The sequence below is a fragment of the Ceratina calcarata genome, unplaced genomic scaffold (genome assembly GCF_001652005.2).
Source record: "Ceratina calcarata isolate Rehan_Ccalc_2016 unplaced genomic scaffold, ASM165200v1 scaffold49.2, whole genome shotgun sequence".
NCBI lineage: Eukaryota > Metazoa > Arthropoda > Insecta > Hymenoptera > Apidae > Ceratina > Ceratina calcarata.
The window spans coordinates 726378-740118 of NW_017173325.1; the positions used below are offsets into that span (position 1 = coordinate 726378).

Sequence of the window (13741 nt, forward strand, 5' to 3'; positions counted from 1 at the left end):
TCTTCTCGCGACCAGTCCTCACGGATTTTCGATAGGATCCGAGGATTAGGCTCACCACTTGGAAATTGTTTTTCGACGAACACTTAAAAGCTTTATGAAAATTTCAGGCAGTGTATATATTTAGTTTAGTAATCGTTGACAGTTCGTAAAAAGTTGATAAATGTAGCAAAAAGTGTATCAATTATAAAAGCTACCTCTTATCCTGCAATAATAAAGTAATTTGATGAACATACTAGTCTTCTCCTGGTAATTATGTTATTCATAAAATCTTTTACTAAATACATAAATGTTGCCAAGCGCTTTGATTTATCATTTAACGAGCATGGTTCCGTGATCTGTCACGCGCCACGCACCGAGGCTGATTCCGCTCTCTTATTTTTTTTCACCATTTTTCCGCGGCGCACGCGGACGACCGAGATAAAATCGCCGGCTACTGTGTACTCATGTATGTATTTATACATATATGTATGTACCTGTGCGTGCATTTTCGGCAGCGAGGGTCGGGCTTGCTTTCGCTACTAATTTCAGCCCGTCATACACCTTACTTGTAGTTGCACATCACGCGCAATACGATTTACGTGACGTGCCCGACCTCGTGACGAGCTTTACCAGTATGCAACCCGCGACAAGCCGCATCCCCCTTGCACCTGGTAATTTCCACGAAAAATATCCGTGATACTGATTCGCGGTTACCGTGCCCTAAACAAAACTGTGATCGCTCTAATTCTCCCAGGTGGAAAGAAACGAGGATTTTTATATTAGAACGTAGCTTTGTCCCAATAGTCAATGGGTGACAATTGAGATTGTTGACAGGACGTAAAAAAATGAAATCATTAATTTTTGAATTTATCACTTCTCGAATTTGACGGTGTATAATTGGATGACCCATATTAATTAATTCGGTTCCATACAGAATCGAAAATGTAGACATATTATATGTAACAATAATTATAGTAATTAGTAGGACCGGTAATTACGATCAGATTTAACGAGGAACACGAAAATTAAGATGGAACGTTGATTAAAGGTAAATCAATAACTCTGATGCCTTTTTGATCTCGTTTTAGAAAGTTTGGAAATTCTGTAACCCAACATCTAATTATAATTAAATTTTTGAATACGAACAGTGTTTAAAAGTATAAGTTATTCCTCTAAGCCAGGGCTTCTTAAACTTTTGTCATTCACGACCCCATTTATGATTGCGAGTTACCATTACAGTCGTCAAAATTTTGCTACGCGACCCCATTTGGGGTCGCGACCCATAGTTTAAGAAGCCCTGCTCTAAGCCATTTATTAAAAATTCGTTTAGGAATCTAACTGCTATTAAAACTTTTCTGATCATGACTTGATCTCGTCATTAACATGAATTTCCTGTCATTCTCCTGGGGATTAAGACGCGCTGATCAGTTATGCCGTAGGCCGTGTATGGGGGTGGTCCCTTTAAACGCACGACAGAAAGCAGGAATTGGATCATCGATTAGAGACGGTCAATTATGGAATCGCGTCGGGCAGACATCACACGAGTAATTCGACGCTTCCAGCTGGAATATTACTGCCAGGAATGCGGATGGTTACCAAGCCGCGCGCACCGTACCGAAATATAATTAGGTAACGTCGATAAATGAAAAGCATTCGGTACGGGGCTCACGTAGCGTCAATGCGATTTTGAGTCGGCTCTTCGAAACAATTAAATATTCTATTATTGGTGACGGAGACCAACGGATACAGAGAGATTTTCGGTATCCATTAGCGACCGGATGCAACGAGCTTCCGTGGCGCGTAAGAGTATTAGTATCCTTCGCAGGGGACATGCTTTTTCTTTAATTTCGTTATAGGTCACAAATGTTTACTACGAATTTATGCTTTTATCATAGATGAAATATACGAGGAAATCTGTCCTTTATGGACTTCCGTGTCTCATGTTCGACTGTTATTCCGGCACGAAAATTATAAGAGAGGATGATCCCGGATTTAAAAATTCAGAATTGTTCATCTGGTGAAAGATTATGAAATAGAAATGACAAAATCGTTTTCCCTGCCCATTATAATTTAGCCATTATCACAGTACATTATATTTGAAGCACTCTTGAAATCTCACTAAGAGAGTTGGTAAAAGAAAGTATTATTTTGGAAAGTCTAAACAACAAAGAGCTCATATATTATAGAAGACAAATAATAACACACTTTTAATTAAGTTAAAAATTTCTTTCTTTAATTTGTTTCATTTCCTATCATAGTGATTGCCAGGATTACTTTCTATAATAATCTCTTGATAACTGTGTCAGTGACAAGGAAATTATAATAAGGCTTTAGATCTCCACAGAACAAAAAACAGTAAAAATACATACGTTAATAGATCATCTCGTATCCGTGCTTTTATTTGAACTAACGTAATGATAATACCACAAATCACTACCAAACCGTTGTATAATCTATGAATTAGACCATAACGTAAATTATGCAACAATCGAAATGTAATTGGCATTGCTTAATTTTTCATTATTTTCATAATGTATATTCGGTTTCCTACGTTATTAATTGTACAAGGCGTAACTGAATTATTGCGGGTTGCAGTTATTAATTACTACATGTACTAAGAATTTATTAATTGAACGCACGATACACTAATAAGATTCGTTTGTTAATACAATATTAAAAAATGAACAGTCATAAAATATTTCAGGAAATAATTATCAAAATTTTTACCTTCCCTTTAACAGAAATATGTTAAAAAATCGCTACGTCTACTTTATATATCAAAAACAAATTCCAATCGAAAAGAGCAAACATGCTCGTGATGAATATTGAAATCAATTAAAATGAAACTCGGTAGAAGAGTATCGGAGTTCGAGTATCAGTCCTAGGAAAGAGTTCACAAAGTTTTAAATTATTACGTACACTCCGTCGCAGGTAATGCAATGGAAAGTGTGTGATATGAATGATTCAAAATCAGGCTGTGTTAAAAATTGAGTAACGCTATCGATGGCCAACATGGGACAGATGATTCTAGGTGTTGCTTACTCAACTCACCTGCACAGCATCTATTCGATGCAATTACTATCCAATTGCCTATACGAAATGGACATCTAATCTGGTATATATCTAGGCTCCCCTGTAGCAATAATTCTCTGCCTTATCCCGTCGACGAACGCCGGCCTGGCACGTAGTAATTAGCGAGGAATCAATCAAGAATACGAGTGTGGACGAGAATGCCTCGCGTCACGTCATCGGGTTTCCGATTCAATTTCAAGGCGTTTAGATTAACGTGGGATCTAAATACATGAGATTGTCCAGCCACAACGTGTTAGGTATTTGCAATCCTAAATCCGTTTACCGACTGTAGCTTTAGAATTAAAACCAGCGCCGGGTGTTTTATTTTCATTTTAAGTATCTCGAGAAGCTTGTTCATTTTAACCAGTACCGGGCTGTTTATGTTTCATGACTTTACGACTGTTGAAGCCATTCGGAGGCAGTGCACAAAGTGTTTTTGTGCATTACCTCTGGGTTTCTTATAGGTAGGTATCTAAGTGTGACCCATTTAATGAGAGTGGTCATCCCGTTCTTGCCCGTTCGGGCTGGTGCAAGTTCTTCACCATACAGAAAACAGTGACCCGGTTTTCCCGCAATCGAAGATATCTCAACACCCTCAAACTGATATCTAGATACTTATTATGGATCACACGTTTCAACGAAATGAAATAAAAATTCTCTTTCAGTTAACCAACTTTAAATAAAATATTAATATTATTATTTTATTAAAATATTATAATTCGAATATCTTTCTTGGTTATTTTACATGTTACATGATACACTTTAAAATAATTAATGTTTAAATGAAAAATAAAAGAGATGTGAAGAATAGGAGAGTAGCTATTAACAAGAAAAAAGAAAATGAAGTAAAAAGCTACTTGTTTGTTTGCCGGTCGTAGGAAAACGCGGCAAGGCGAGGCGTTCCGGTTGCAACCGGAAGTGCAAGGGGGCAGACAGTAATCCGAGGGTCGTTGTTCTTGTTCCAGGAGAGCATCCAGCTGCAATGCAGCACGGGAACACGGCAGCAGGCTCGCCAGCATCGAAGACGGTCCTCGTAATGCTCGCCTTCTTTTTGGGTCAATTGAGATAATGTGTGTTCTCGTACGTGTCCGTACGTGTGCGTCTTCAACCTGTTTGTGTGCGCGTGCTCCGTGTGCGTGTGCGAATGTCGGCCCGTGTCTGTGTGTGCGCGTGAATGGGGAAGGGTGGTGTGCACGTGCGAGTTTACGCGGACATTAACGAGTCTTTACCGAGCATTAACTGAAATTCGATGGATCGTTGGACACAATAAAACGTAGACACCTACCCCTCACCCTGTTTGTACCTTGATCGAAATTAAATTGGCGGCCGAGCATGTCACGGAACGATCATCGATGAAGAAGCTTTCGCCATCTGCAACGCCGAGGTATGTTTCACGAAGGAACCTGATTATTAAGACAGTTTTATATCCGTGAATATGGTTCGTGAAATGATCAGTAACTGGTGGTTGGTTTCTTAATCTTTTAATTAATAATAATTGAAAAGCATTTTATAATTAGTAAATGAAACGTTAATTTGTAAATTTTTAATATTCAAACGGGAACAAATTTTTAATCACATTAAGAATGTTACTTCTTTGAATGTATCGCGTTATTTCTATCTACAATTTTTTCGATAGAGTTTTCGAAATGAAAGCTTTTAGGAAAATTGAAACCAGGATGAACAGACGTCGCAAAAATAATAAGAAACATATTATTTGAAATTGTTTAATTAATCTCTTATTACGATTCTTTATCTAACGGTCGTGTGAGAAGTTCCAAATTTCACAATTACAGACGTTAAGGAAGAATAATCTATAGTCTGAAGTATAACAAATATACTGGAAGATCACACGAGAAAGTCCATTATTAAACAGTTCTCCGGTTCGCGTTAGTTTCGTAAACTAGTTTGCACTCCACGGAATGAAAGGATAACGTTGCAAACAACGCGATGTTTGCTCCTCTTTCTAAGAGAATTAAAGACCGCTGATGAAAAAAGTTTGTCGATATTTTTCCACGGATAAACCCCGGCCCGGGTAATTCTCGATACGAATTAAGGGTACAAACAAGCTCGAAAGCTATTTTCTTAGAGGATTCCGTAGAGGAACTCGAGAAATCTAGGAAACATATTGAGTTTCTCAAACTGAAAATAATTATATTAAATTATGTAGTTACATACGACCATAATTTATTTTTATTAATTTTATAAACATTATCATGTACGTTTATATAAAAATAATCATTGATTTCATTTAATTTCTAGTCAGATTGTTGATATTTACTTCTCATACAGTTTTTAAATATATGTTAAAAGATACGAACACTATGAGATTTGTGAAACTGTTGAACGGAATGTTGGATAATATTGAACAACAGAAAGCTTCTTCCGATCGGTTTTCTCACGACTAGGCAACAGAATTAACGTAACAACGATGGAGATTTCCTCCGAGCACACATCATGCTGTTCCATTGATTTAAATGTTAATTAAGTGCGAGAAGGATCGTCGATGAAGGAACTCTGTCGAAGCCGGTTCCGCGTGGAGGTCACGGCTAAACCCAGTGCATCCATAGGAAAGGAAGAGCTCTATTGAAAATAAAAAAAAAAACGTCGTCGTAGTTATCCCGGGTTCGATATGTGTAATAACTTGCAGGTAACATGCATTCTAGTGTCGTTGAAATAATGGAAAACGAAGTATGTGCCGCGGTGACGTTCGTGTACGCACAAGGTACATTATAAATGACGATTCAACGATCAACGTAAAGGATAATTTACGTGTTTAAGATTGTGAACGTGTGCTCGAATATATGAATAATTCGATGTGTATGTTCGCGAATTAGTAGGGACGATTATTATACATATGTATATTGTAATCGTTGCGAAGCGATCGTTAGAGAACTAAAAAAGGGAGGCTCTTTCGTTCGTTCGTTCGTTTTAATGAATATGTTAATGAATGTGCAAATCTTCTGCGAGATACAGGAATCACTTCGTCTCGTTGTTTTGTCATTAAAAAAAATGAAACGTAATACCAATGAATATTCAATTTTTCTGCTGACCTCACGGTTGTTATGTACTAATTAAATAGTTCGCAAACAACGAAATTTTATACGTGAATTGAATACCTATATGATCTTTTTAATATTCGATATCTCGTAATATGATTTTTTTAATATTTTATATTATGATCTTTGGATCTTTCTTCATCCCTGGTTCCTCTGTAAGTAGAACTTTCAGCTTCGACAAAGGAACGCTGACATTATTTTGTAACGCAAGCCAAAAAATATTGACAAGGGATTCTCCCACGGATGCTCGTGGTTCCGAAAGAAATTCTGATATTACTAGCTGTACCGCGATAACACACGTTTTCGGGTAAAACTCGCGTCGGATCTCGCGACAAATCGAATTTCACGCTTCGTTCTGGGTTTCCTTCAACGAAACGTACTTCATTCCGTCGCGGATACATGATGGAACAGCAAATTCTATACCAAATTCAAGAAAGAAGCTCGAACACGGCGCGTTCGAGTTATTTCCTCTCTCTTATTTTTTACCGTATAAAAACTGAAGGTCTCAGAACTAAAGGCAATTAAAATTAATCATTTAAGAATAAGCTTTTCAGAAGTTTCAGTCGTAATCAGAACTTCGATAAGGAAAATAAAAGAGGGAATCAATTTCTTTAGAGAGTAATGTCGATTCCGAGCACGGATTTCCATTGTCTTTACGGCACGCAAGGAAAAATTGTGGAAATCAACGAACTAGGGGAATGAAACCGAGGGGCGGGAAGGGGATTCAGCTCTTTTACGAGGAACACGCGCATCAACAACGCGGATTACAAATTTTATTGCGGTAGCCAAACTGGAAACGTTCGTATGCGATCTTGGTATTTTTGTGCCGACGGGATTTTGTCTGGTTGTTCACCGCACCGGTGAAATAACTTGGTCTCGTATCTGAATGCGAAAGGAGCTCTTGAAAGAGAGAAAACAATGCCAAGGATTTACGCTGGCATTAGAATTTTCTTTTTAACATTTACCTATGCTTTTCCATTATTTTTACGTATCTTAATTGGCCTGTGATTTAATAAGGATTCCGAAACTCGGAATCAATATTTCCGATAATAAAAAGGGGACATTGGAAGCTGATGAGCTATTTTGAAAAATATTCGACGAAAGAGTTAGCGATGTGCTGCTGAAATTAAAATTATTTATTTTCGTTTTACATTTTTGCTGTCCTCATTATTATTCGCTTGTTTTAAAATTTAAACTAATAAATATTGACAAGGGATTCTCCCACGGATGCTCGTGGTTCCGAAAGAAATTCTGATATTACTAGCTGTACCGCGATAACACACGTTTTCGGGTAAAACTCGCGTCGGATCTCGCGACAAATCGAATTTCACGCTTCGTTCTGGGTTTCCTTCAACGAAACGTACTTCATTCCGTCGCGGATACATGATGGAACAGCAAATTCTATACCAAATTCAAGAAAGAAGCTCGAACACGGCGCGTTCGAGTTATTTCCTCTCTCTTATTTTTTACCGTATAAAAACTGAAGGTCTCAGAACTAAAGGCAATTAAAATTAATCATTTAAGAATAAGCTTTTCAGAAGTTTCAGTCGTAATCAGAACTTCGATAAGGAAAATAAAAGAGGGAATCAATTTCTTTAGAGAGTAATGTCGATTCCGAGCACGGATTTCCATTGTCTTTACGGCACGCAAGGAAAAATTGTGGAAATCAACGAACTAGGGGAATGAAACCGAGGGGCGGGAAGGGGATTCAGCTCTTTTACGAGGAACACGCGCATCAACAACGCGGATTACAAATTTTATTGCGGTAGCCAAACTGGAAACGTTCGTATGCGATCTTGGTATTTTTGTGCCGACGGGATTTTGTCTGGTTGTTCACCGCACCGGTGAAATAACTTGGTCTCGTATCTGAATGCGAAAGGAGCTCTTGAAAGAGAGAAAACAATGCCGAGGATTAACGCTGGCATTAGAATTTTCTTTTTAACATGTACCTATGCTTTTCCATTATTTTTACGTATCTTAATTGGCCTGTGATTTAATAAGGATTCCGAAACTCGGAATCAATATTTCCGATAATAAAAAGGGGACATTGGAAGCTGATGAGCTATTTTGAAAAATATTCGACGAAAGAGTTAGCGATGTGCTGCTGAAATTAAAATTATTTATTTTCGTTTTACATTTTTGCTGTCCTCATTATTATTCGCTTGTTTTAAAATTTAAACTAATTTTCCTTGCAATTCGGGTACATCATTCGAAACACGCGCTCGTACCTTCCTTTCTTTATTAAAATATTTCATAAAAAATGTTTCATATATGTAAATCTAAAAGAGGAATGTTAATTGTGGTAGAAATGTAATGGCGCAGTTATTGCGATGCAAAGAGGAATAACACAAAGATGCATGGAATGTGAATTAAAAATAGATGAAAAGATATCTCGCAGAAGTATAAAAACTCATTGCACTGTGTTTCATTGAGTTTTGGCAAATTTTAGAACGAACGAATTCCCATATGTTCGATTGTCAACGAGTCAACAGTTATTAACAAAGACTGTTTGACAATCGCTATCAGGTCGCTGACAGTGAAACCAGCTCAGTCTCAAACATATTAATCTAAAACATCTTATGTGATCATCTCTCAATCACTGTTTCCATTATTTTATTATTGAACCATTCCACCGTTGTTGATATTTTTAAGATCACTCAATTGTCGAAAGCTCAATCAATTAATTAACCAGTTAACTAATGAAACACTTGACAGAATCATATGTCAGCATGCATAATTTCAAGTCTTTAATCGTAAAGTTAATTTTACCCATAATCACATAATTGAAAAGCTTGTAGCAAAAATGAACAGCAAATATCCTTTTTCTTAAGAATGGGAATTGTTCTTATATGACATCCTAGCAAAGCTTCCTTTTATGAAACTCTTGTATTATCTTTTTACTCCAATTACTACCCTTATAATTATCATGATACAGTATTATATGAGGATAATGAAACGTTTGAGAAGATTCATTTTTGTTACAAGTTCTTCAATCATATAGAAAGCGTACCTACAATGTCGAATGTTGATTATACAAATGGAACGTTCTATGAACAGAATAAAGTTTTTTGTAACGCGCGTAATTTATGTGGAGAAATGTAAAAAGGGAGTATAAGGAGAACGAGAAGTACATAAATAGGTAAGATGTATACAACAACGACGGAAAAGAATTACTCTAGTGAGTAAATTATAATGGAGAGCCGTTAAAGAGCCGTGAAAGACGTCAAACGAATTTCTCTCGTTCGCCTACCAATTATTCTTTTTTTTTTAATTGAAACAGGTATTCGTTTCTCGTCGGATGCAGTAGGATTTTACGCGTTGAAACGGCCCACGTTCTCGATCGAACCGAGGCGAATTTCAGTTGAATAATCGCGAACCGGTCGAGGACGCGTGTCTGCTTGAATGAAATATTGCGTGCGTGTGTGTGTGTGTATGTGTTCGTTTAGGGAAAATAGAATGTACAAACGTATTTCAGTGGACAAAAGTCGGAATTTTGTATATCCTGTTTATTTGTTCATACGAATTGTACCGTGAATTAATTTTTCATATTCTGTTAGCTATTTACGAGACGAGTTATGAATTAAAAAACTCTCTTTCTCCAAATATTTTGTGGCGAGTGATCACGAACACAAATGCTGACCCTTTTCCCGGATGTAATTAGATTATTTCGGCTTCATCTATCGTGGAATATTTAAAATGAATTTGTTTTGCAGTGAGAAATAATATAGGAAAAAATTTAGTATAATTGGATTTCTCCTCTCCTTCAGCATGCCAAAATTAAATTGTTATTTTCACAAGCTATATTAAATTCTGTTTGAATCGCTCGAAACGTTTAAATAGCAACGAAACCTTATTCAAAATAAAATAACTAATTAGTTGGAGGAATTCTCAAACAATTCTGATTTTCGTTCACCTAAGTACAATTTATAGTTCGACGTGTGATGATTATCCCTTTAATTGGATGAATTGTGAGTTACGAAGAGTGAAAGAGAAATTGGCGAACATGTAAGAAGAGAGTGAAGTTGAAAATATTTAAAATCCTGGGAAGGTGAGAAGCCAAGGGCCAGACGTAGGGAAACGATGTCCACCGAATTATCCCTCAGTCCCAACTATATCCCACCCCTTAACGAAATACTTTCTACTTCAGAATAAGCGTTAATATAAAGAAGGATGAAACGATGAAGAGAGAATCCCCTGAACTCTCACTGGGTGAATAAATTTTCAAGGCGTCATCAGCCGCGAATTTTATACGATGTGTGCAAACACTCATCCGTTCTCAATTTTAACGATTCTCCGGTTTTTAATGGCGTTTTTAACTGCTTTTCAACCTGGTTCAGCGACGTAGAGATCGTTATAGCAATTCTGATTTATATTGCAGCTCATCACCTGTTTTGTATTTAAAATGCAATTATAAAAAAAAAAAGATTCCCCTGACAATGGACCAATGAAACTGATCGTGAGAAATAAAATTAAAATGTTAATTGTCTTTCAGTTTAGGAATAAGCTGCTTTTTCTTTCTATGCCAAGAGCTACATAAATTCTATACTACTTATTTAAAACGAAAAGTAATGTTAACTTTCACGCGACAGTGTATTTTTTACTTACCTAATTAAAAGCGTTCCTAACGCGTGGGAGATGTTTAACATCCGCATCTTTTTTTTGCCATTTTTCTGACGAAGTTACCCGCGAAGGAGCTGCGCATAATTAATCACGTTCCTCGCGCTGCGTTGTACGCGATCCTCGTCGCTGGTATCCGGGATTTGAAACGCTAGCGAGAATTTTAAAGCATTGACGAAAAAGAGAAGCAGAAACCGGTGGCGGTTCAGAGTTGGAAAAACAAGTGGAAGAAAGCGTAAAACGCACTGAAGAATTTAAATATAGGCAGATCTCTGTATGTGTGTGTATACCACGTGAACTTGTATAATTTCCGACGCGAGACTCAAAAGGAAAGAGAGGAAATAGGTAAAGAATATGAAGAAAATATAAAAAACGAAACTGTGTTCCCTTTCCACGACCTTTCAGCATATGTATTGTTTTCACACGATTCTCGACGCATTCTTGTACATAATGTTTTACTCTTGTAAATAAATTATCCATATGATCCGATCGGGTTGATTCACTTCGTATGTACCCCTATTGTTAAACTAATTATTTTCAGATAAATGCTCATTCATTTCCACAGTTAGATTCCGTTATGTATCAAATAATTGCCTTATATAATCAAAATAGCTTTACTCGTATTTACTTATTATGTTGATGTAAGAAGAATTCAAGTCGAATAAAAATTTTATGATTATGCTCTGGAAATAGAAAAATTGAGAACAAGTATAGAGATTTGTGGTAAATTTTTATTTCTTAAATAGTTTGATACAGTTTCGTTCACGATTCCATGGAATATTGAAAAATCATAGGAACCATAGTATAAAACGAATGACGTTTATTATGTTTCCTGGACTTGAGACTTCTGATATCAAAACGAACTGGGTTAAATGGATACGACGGATGTAAAAATATGTATGCAAAGGAACAGAAGTCGAGTATCCCTGAAAAAGGAATTGGCGGGACATGGTATGTTTTTCGATGGTGAACGTTTCAACTTGAAACCCATTTCTGGGAATCGATTGTGATTCGTAAGTAATGGTAACTGGAGCGAAGGCGTAGCTCGGAGAAGATCGATAGACATGACCCCGATGCGCTTGAACTTTTCATGGGTTTCGGGATATTTAAGGATGCTCGAACATTCGCAATCGCGAGAAACTTCTTCCTGGCATGCACGATAAGCGAAATGACGATTGACCGGTTCAGTTAATCCTTGCCATAAATCAACCCTTCCACTCCCTCAAAACCGACAAAAACTACCGGCTCCGCTCGGTTAATTGAAAGAACCCGAGTTTTATTCGCGAATTACGCAGGAAAGAAGTTGCAGAAATTCGAATAAAAAATAACTTGCGGCTGTGCATGTAATTAATTTGTCCAAATAGAAATACCGTTATATTGGTAAATTAATTAAATTGTTGTTTAATAAACTCTTCATTTGGTCAGAAATAAATTACAGCTGTTGAAACTACTGACGGATTTTGTAGGAGAGAAATGAGAGAATGACGACAACTTGAGAAGGTTATTGATAATTAATTGGCCCGAATAAATCGTTTTGACAGATACTCCTGCGAGCGATCAGAAGTAAACTTTTAATTAAAATGTGTTATAAAGTCCGTTAATGAATAGTTCGAAACGCCGCCGGTGGAATTGTCAGTCCATTGTAATTAACTGTTTTAATTTCGAGCATTGCACTAATTATATCGTAGCTAATTTTGCACCGTTTATCGACTGAATAATAAAACAATTTACAAATAAATTACGAATCAAGTGGGCCGATGCTGACGTGCCAAGGGAATTTATTTGATTTCAACTCACGTGGAACGCAGCAATGTAATTTTGGGAAAGATAGACAAAAGTGGAAAAGAGCGTAAAGGTGCGGAGTAGACGGCGATGAAATATTCTTCCTCACAATGAGTCACCTTAATTATTCCGACCGCGATGAATGCTAATTCAACATTTGCCGCGAGCTCGCGAAACACGCACCGGGCCGTGGTGCCGCTGCGCTGATTAACCGACACTCGAGCCAAGTTATGCTACCGTATCCTAAATTCGACGCAACGAGGAATTGTTTATTGGCCAAACTTATTTAACAACGTTAATCAGGCCACTTTCACCTGGCCCGAAATAAACCGATGATCCTCATACAATAATAATCATTTTATATATATATATATGCATTCCTGTAAATTCAAAATGTATTTCGTTAATGGTGTCCATCGTAAATTATAATGTAAGTACATACTTTTCGAGGGAGAATTGAACTTTTTTAACCACGAGAAACTCAGTGAAATTAGCGTGTTGTAACACGGGCGGTAACGATTCTCTCGCGAAGCTACCCTCGAGGTCGGTAGACGAATTCTGCGTGAAACGGTGCCAAGTCAAATTCGTTAGCGTTTTCAGGTCGCGCGTTTTAATTGGAAGTAATGTTATAGCGTGTGAAGTGTACCTACTACGTGTTTCTTTGTGCTGGTAGCATTAAACACGCGGCAAACGTAGAATGATAATAATTCGTCGGATTTGTTCGTAGGCTTCAGCTGCACAGCAGTGGTAGTGGTAGTTTCGCTGATTTGTAGATTCTCGCTGGCGTGTTAGTCGATTTTAATGAAGTTGTACTCTTCGTTCTGTTAACGTCTCGCCGACAATTCAATTGGAAAATGTATTTATCACAGAAATGATTAGAGGATATTTGATTTTCTTATATTTTTACAACTCGCACATAAAACAATAATGTGTAAAGATGATTAAGAATGGGAGATTAAAACGGTGAATGAAATGAGAAAGTAGAACCCTTCCCAAAACGCTAGACTGGCTCCAAACGCGAAAGATCGCGGAGGCAAACAATCGATCATCGACCGAATAATCAGCTCCGAGAATTTCTAGGATTCTCGCCCGTTTTCCTCGTTCACCGCTTCATTTTACTCGTTCGATTTTTCACTCGGTGAGTTTTACCGTGCAGAAAGGACGCCCGGTTGGAATAGAAAGCCGGAGGAATTGCGTGTGGTGTTCGCCGCGACGCTGCCGCCGCCGCCGCCGCC

The 13741-nt window shown here is 37.4% G+C and overlaps 1 protein-coding gene across 3 annotated transcripts in view; it reads left to right on the forward strand.

Annotated features, from left to right (window-relative positions):
- Positions 1 to 7293, forward strand: part of dpr1 (defective proboscis extension response 1) — a 524556-nt gene extending 517263 nt beyond the window's left edge. For all 3 annotated transcript variants that reach the window (XM_026816137.1, XM_026816136.1, XM_018029633.2), the window contains one exon: positions 4017 to 7293. In XM_026816137.1, the coding sequence (XP_026671938.1) occupies positions 4017 to 4120 (104 nt within the window). In that variant the 3' untranslated portion in view covers positions 4121 to 7293. The remainder of the gene's footprint in view (positions 1 to 4016) is intronic.
- Positions 7294 to 13741: the final 6448 nt, after the last annotated feature.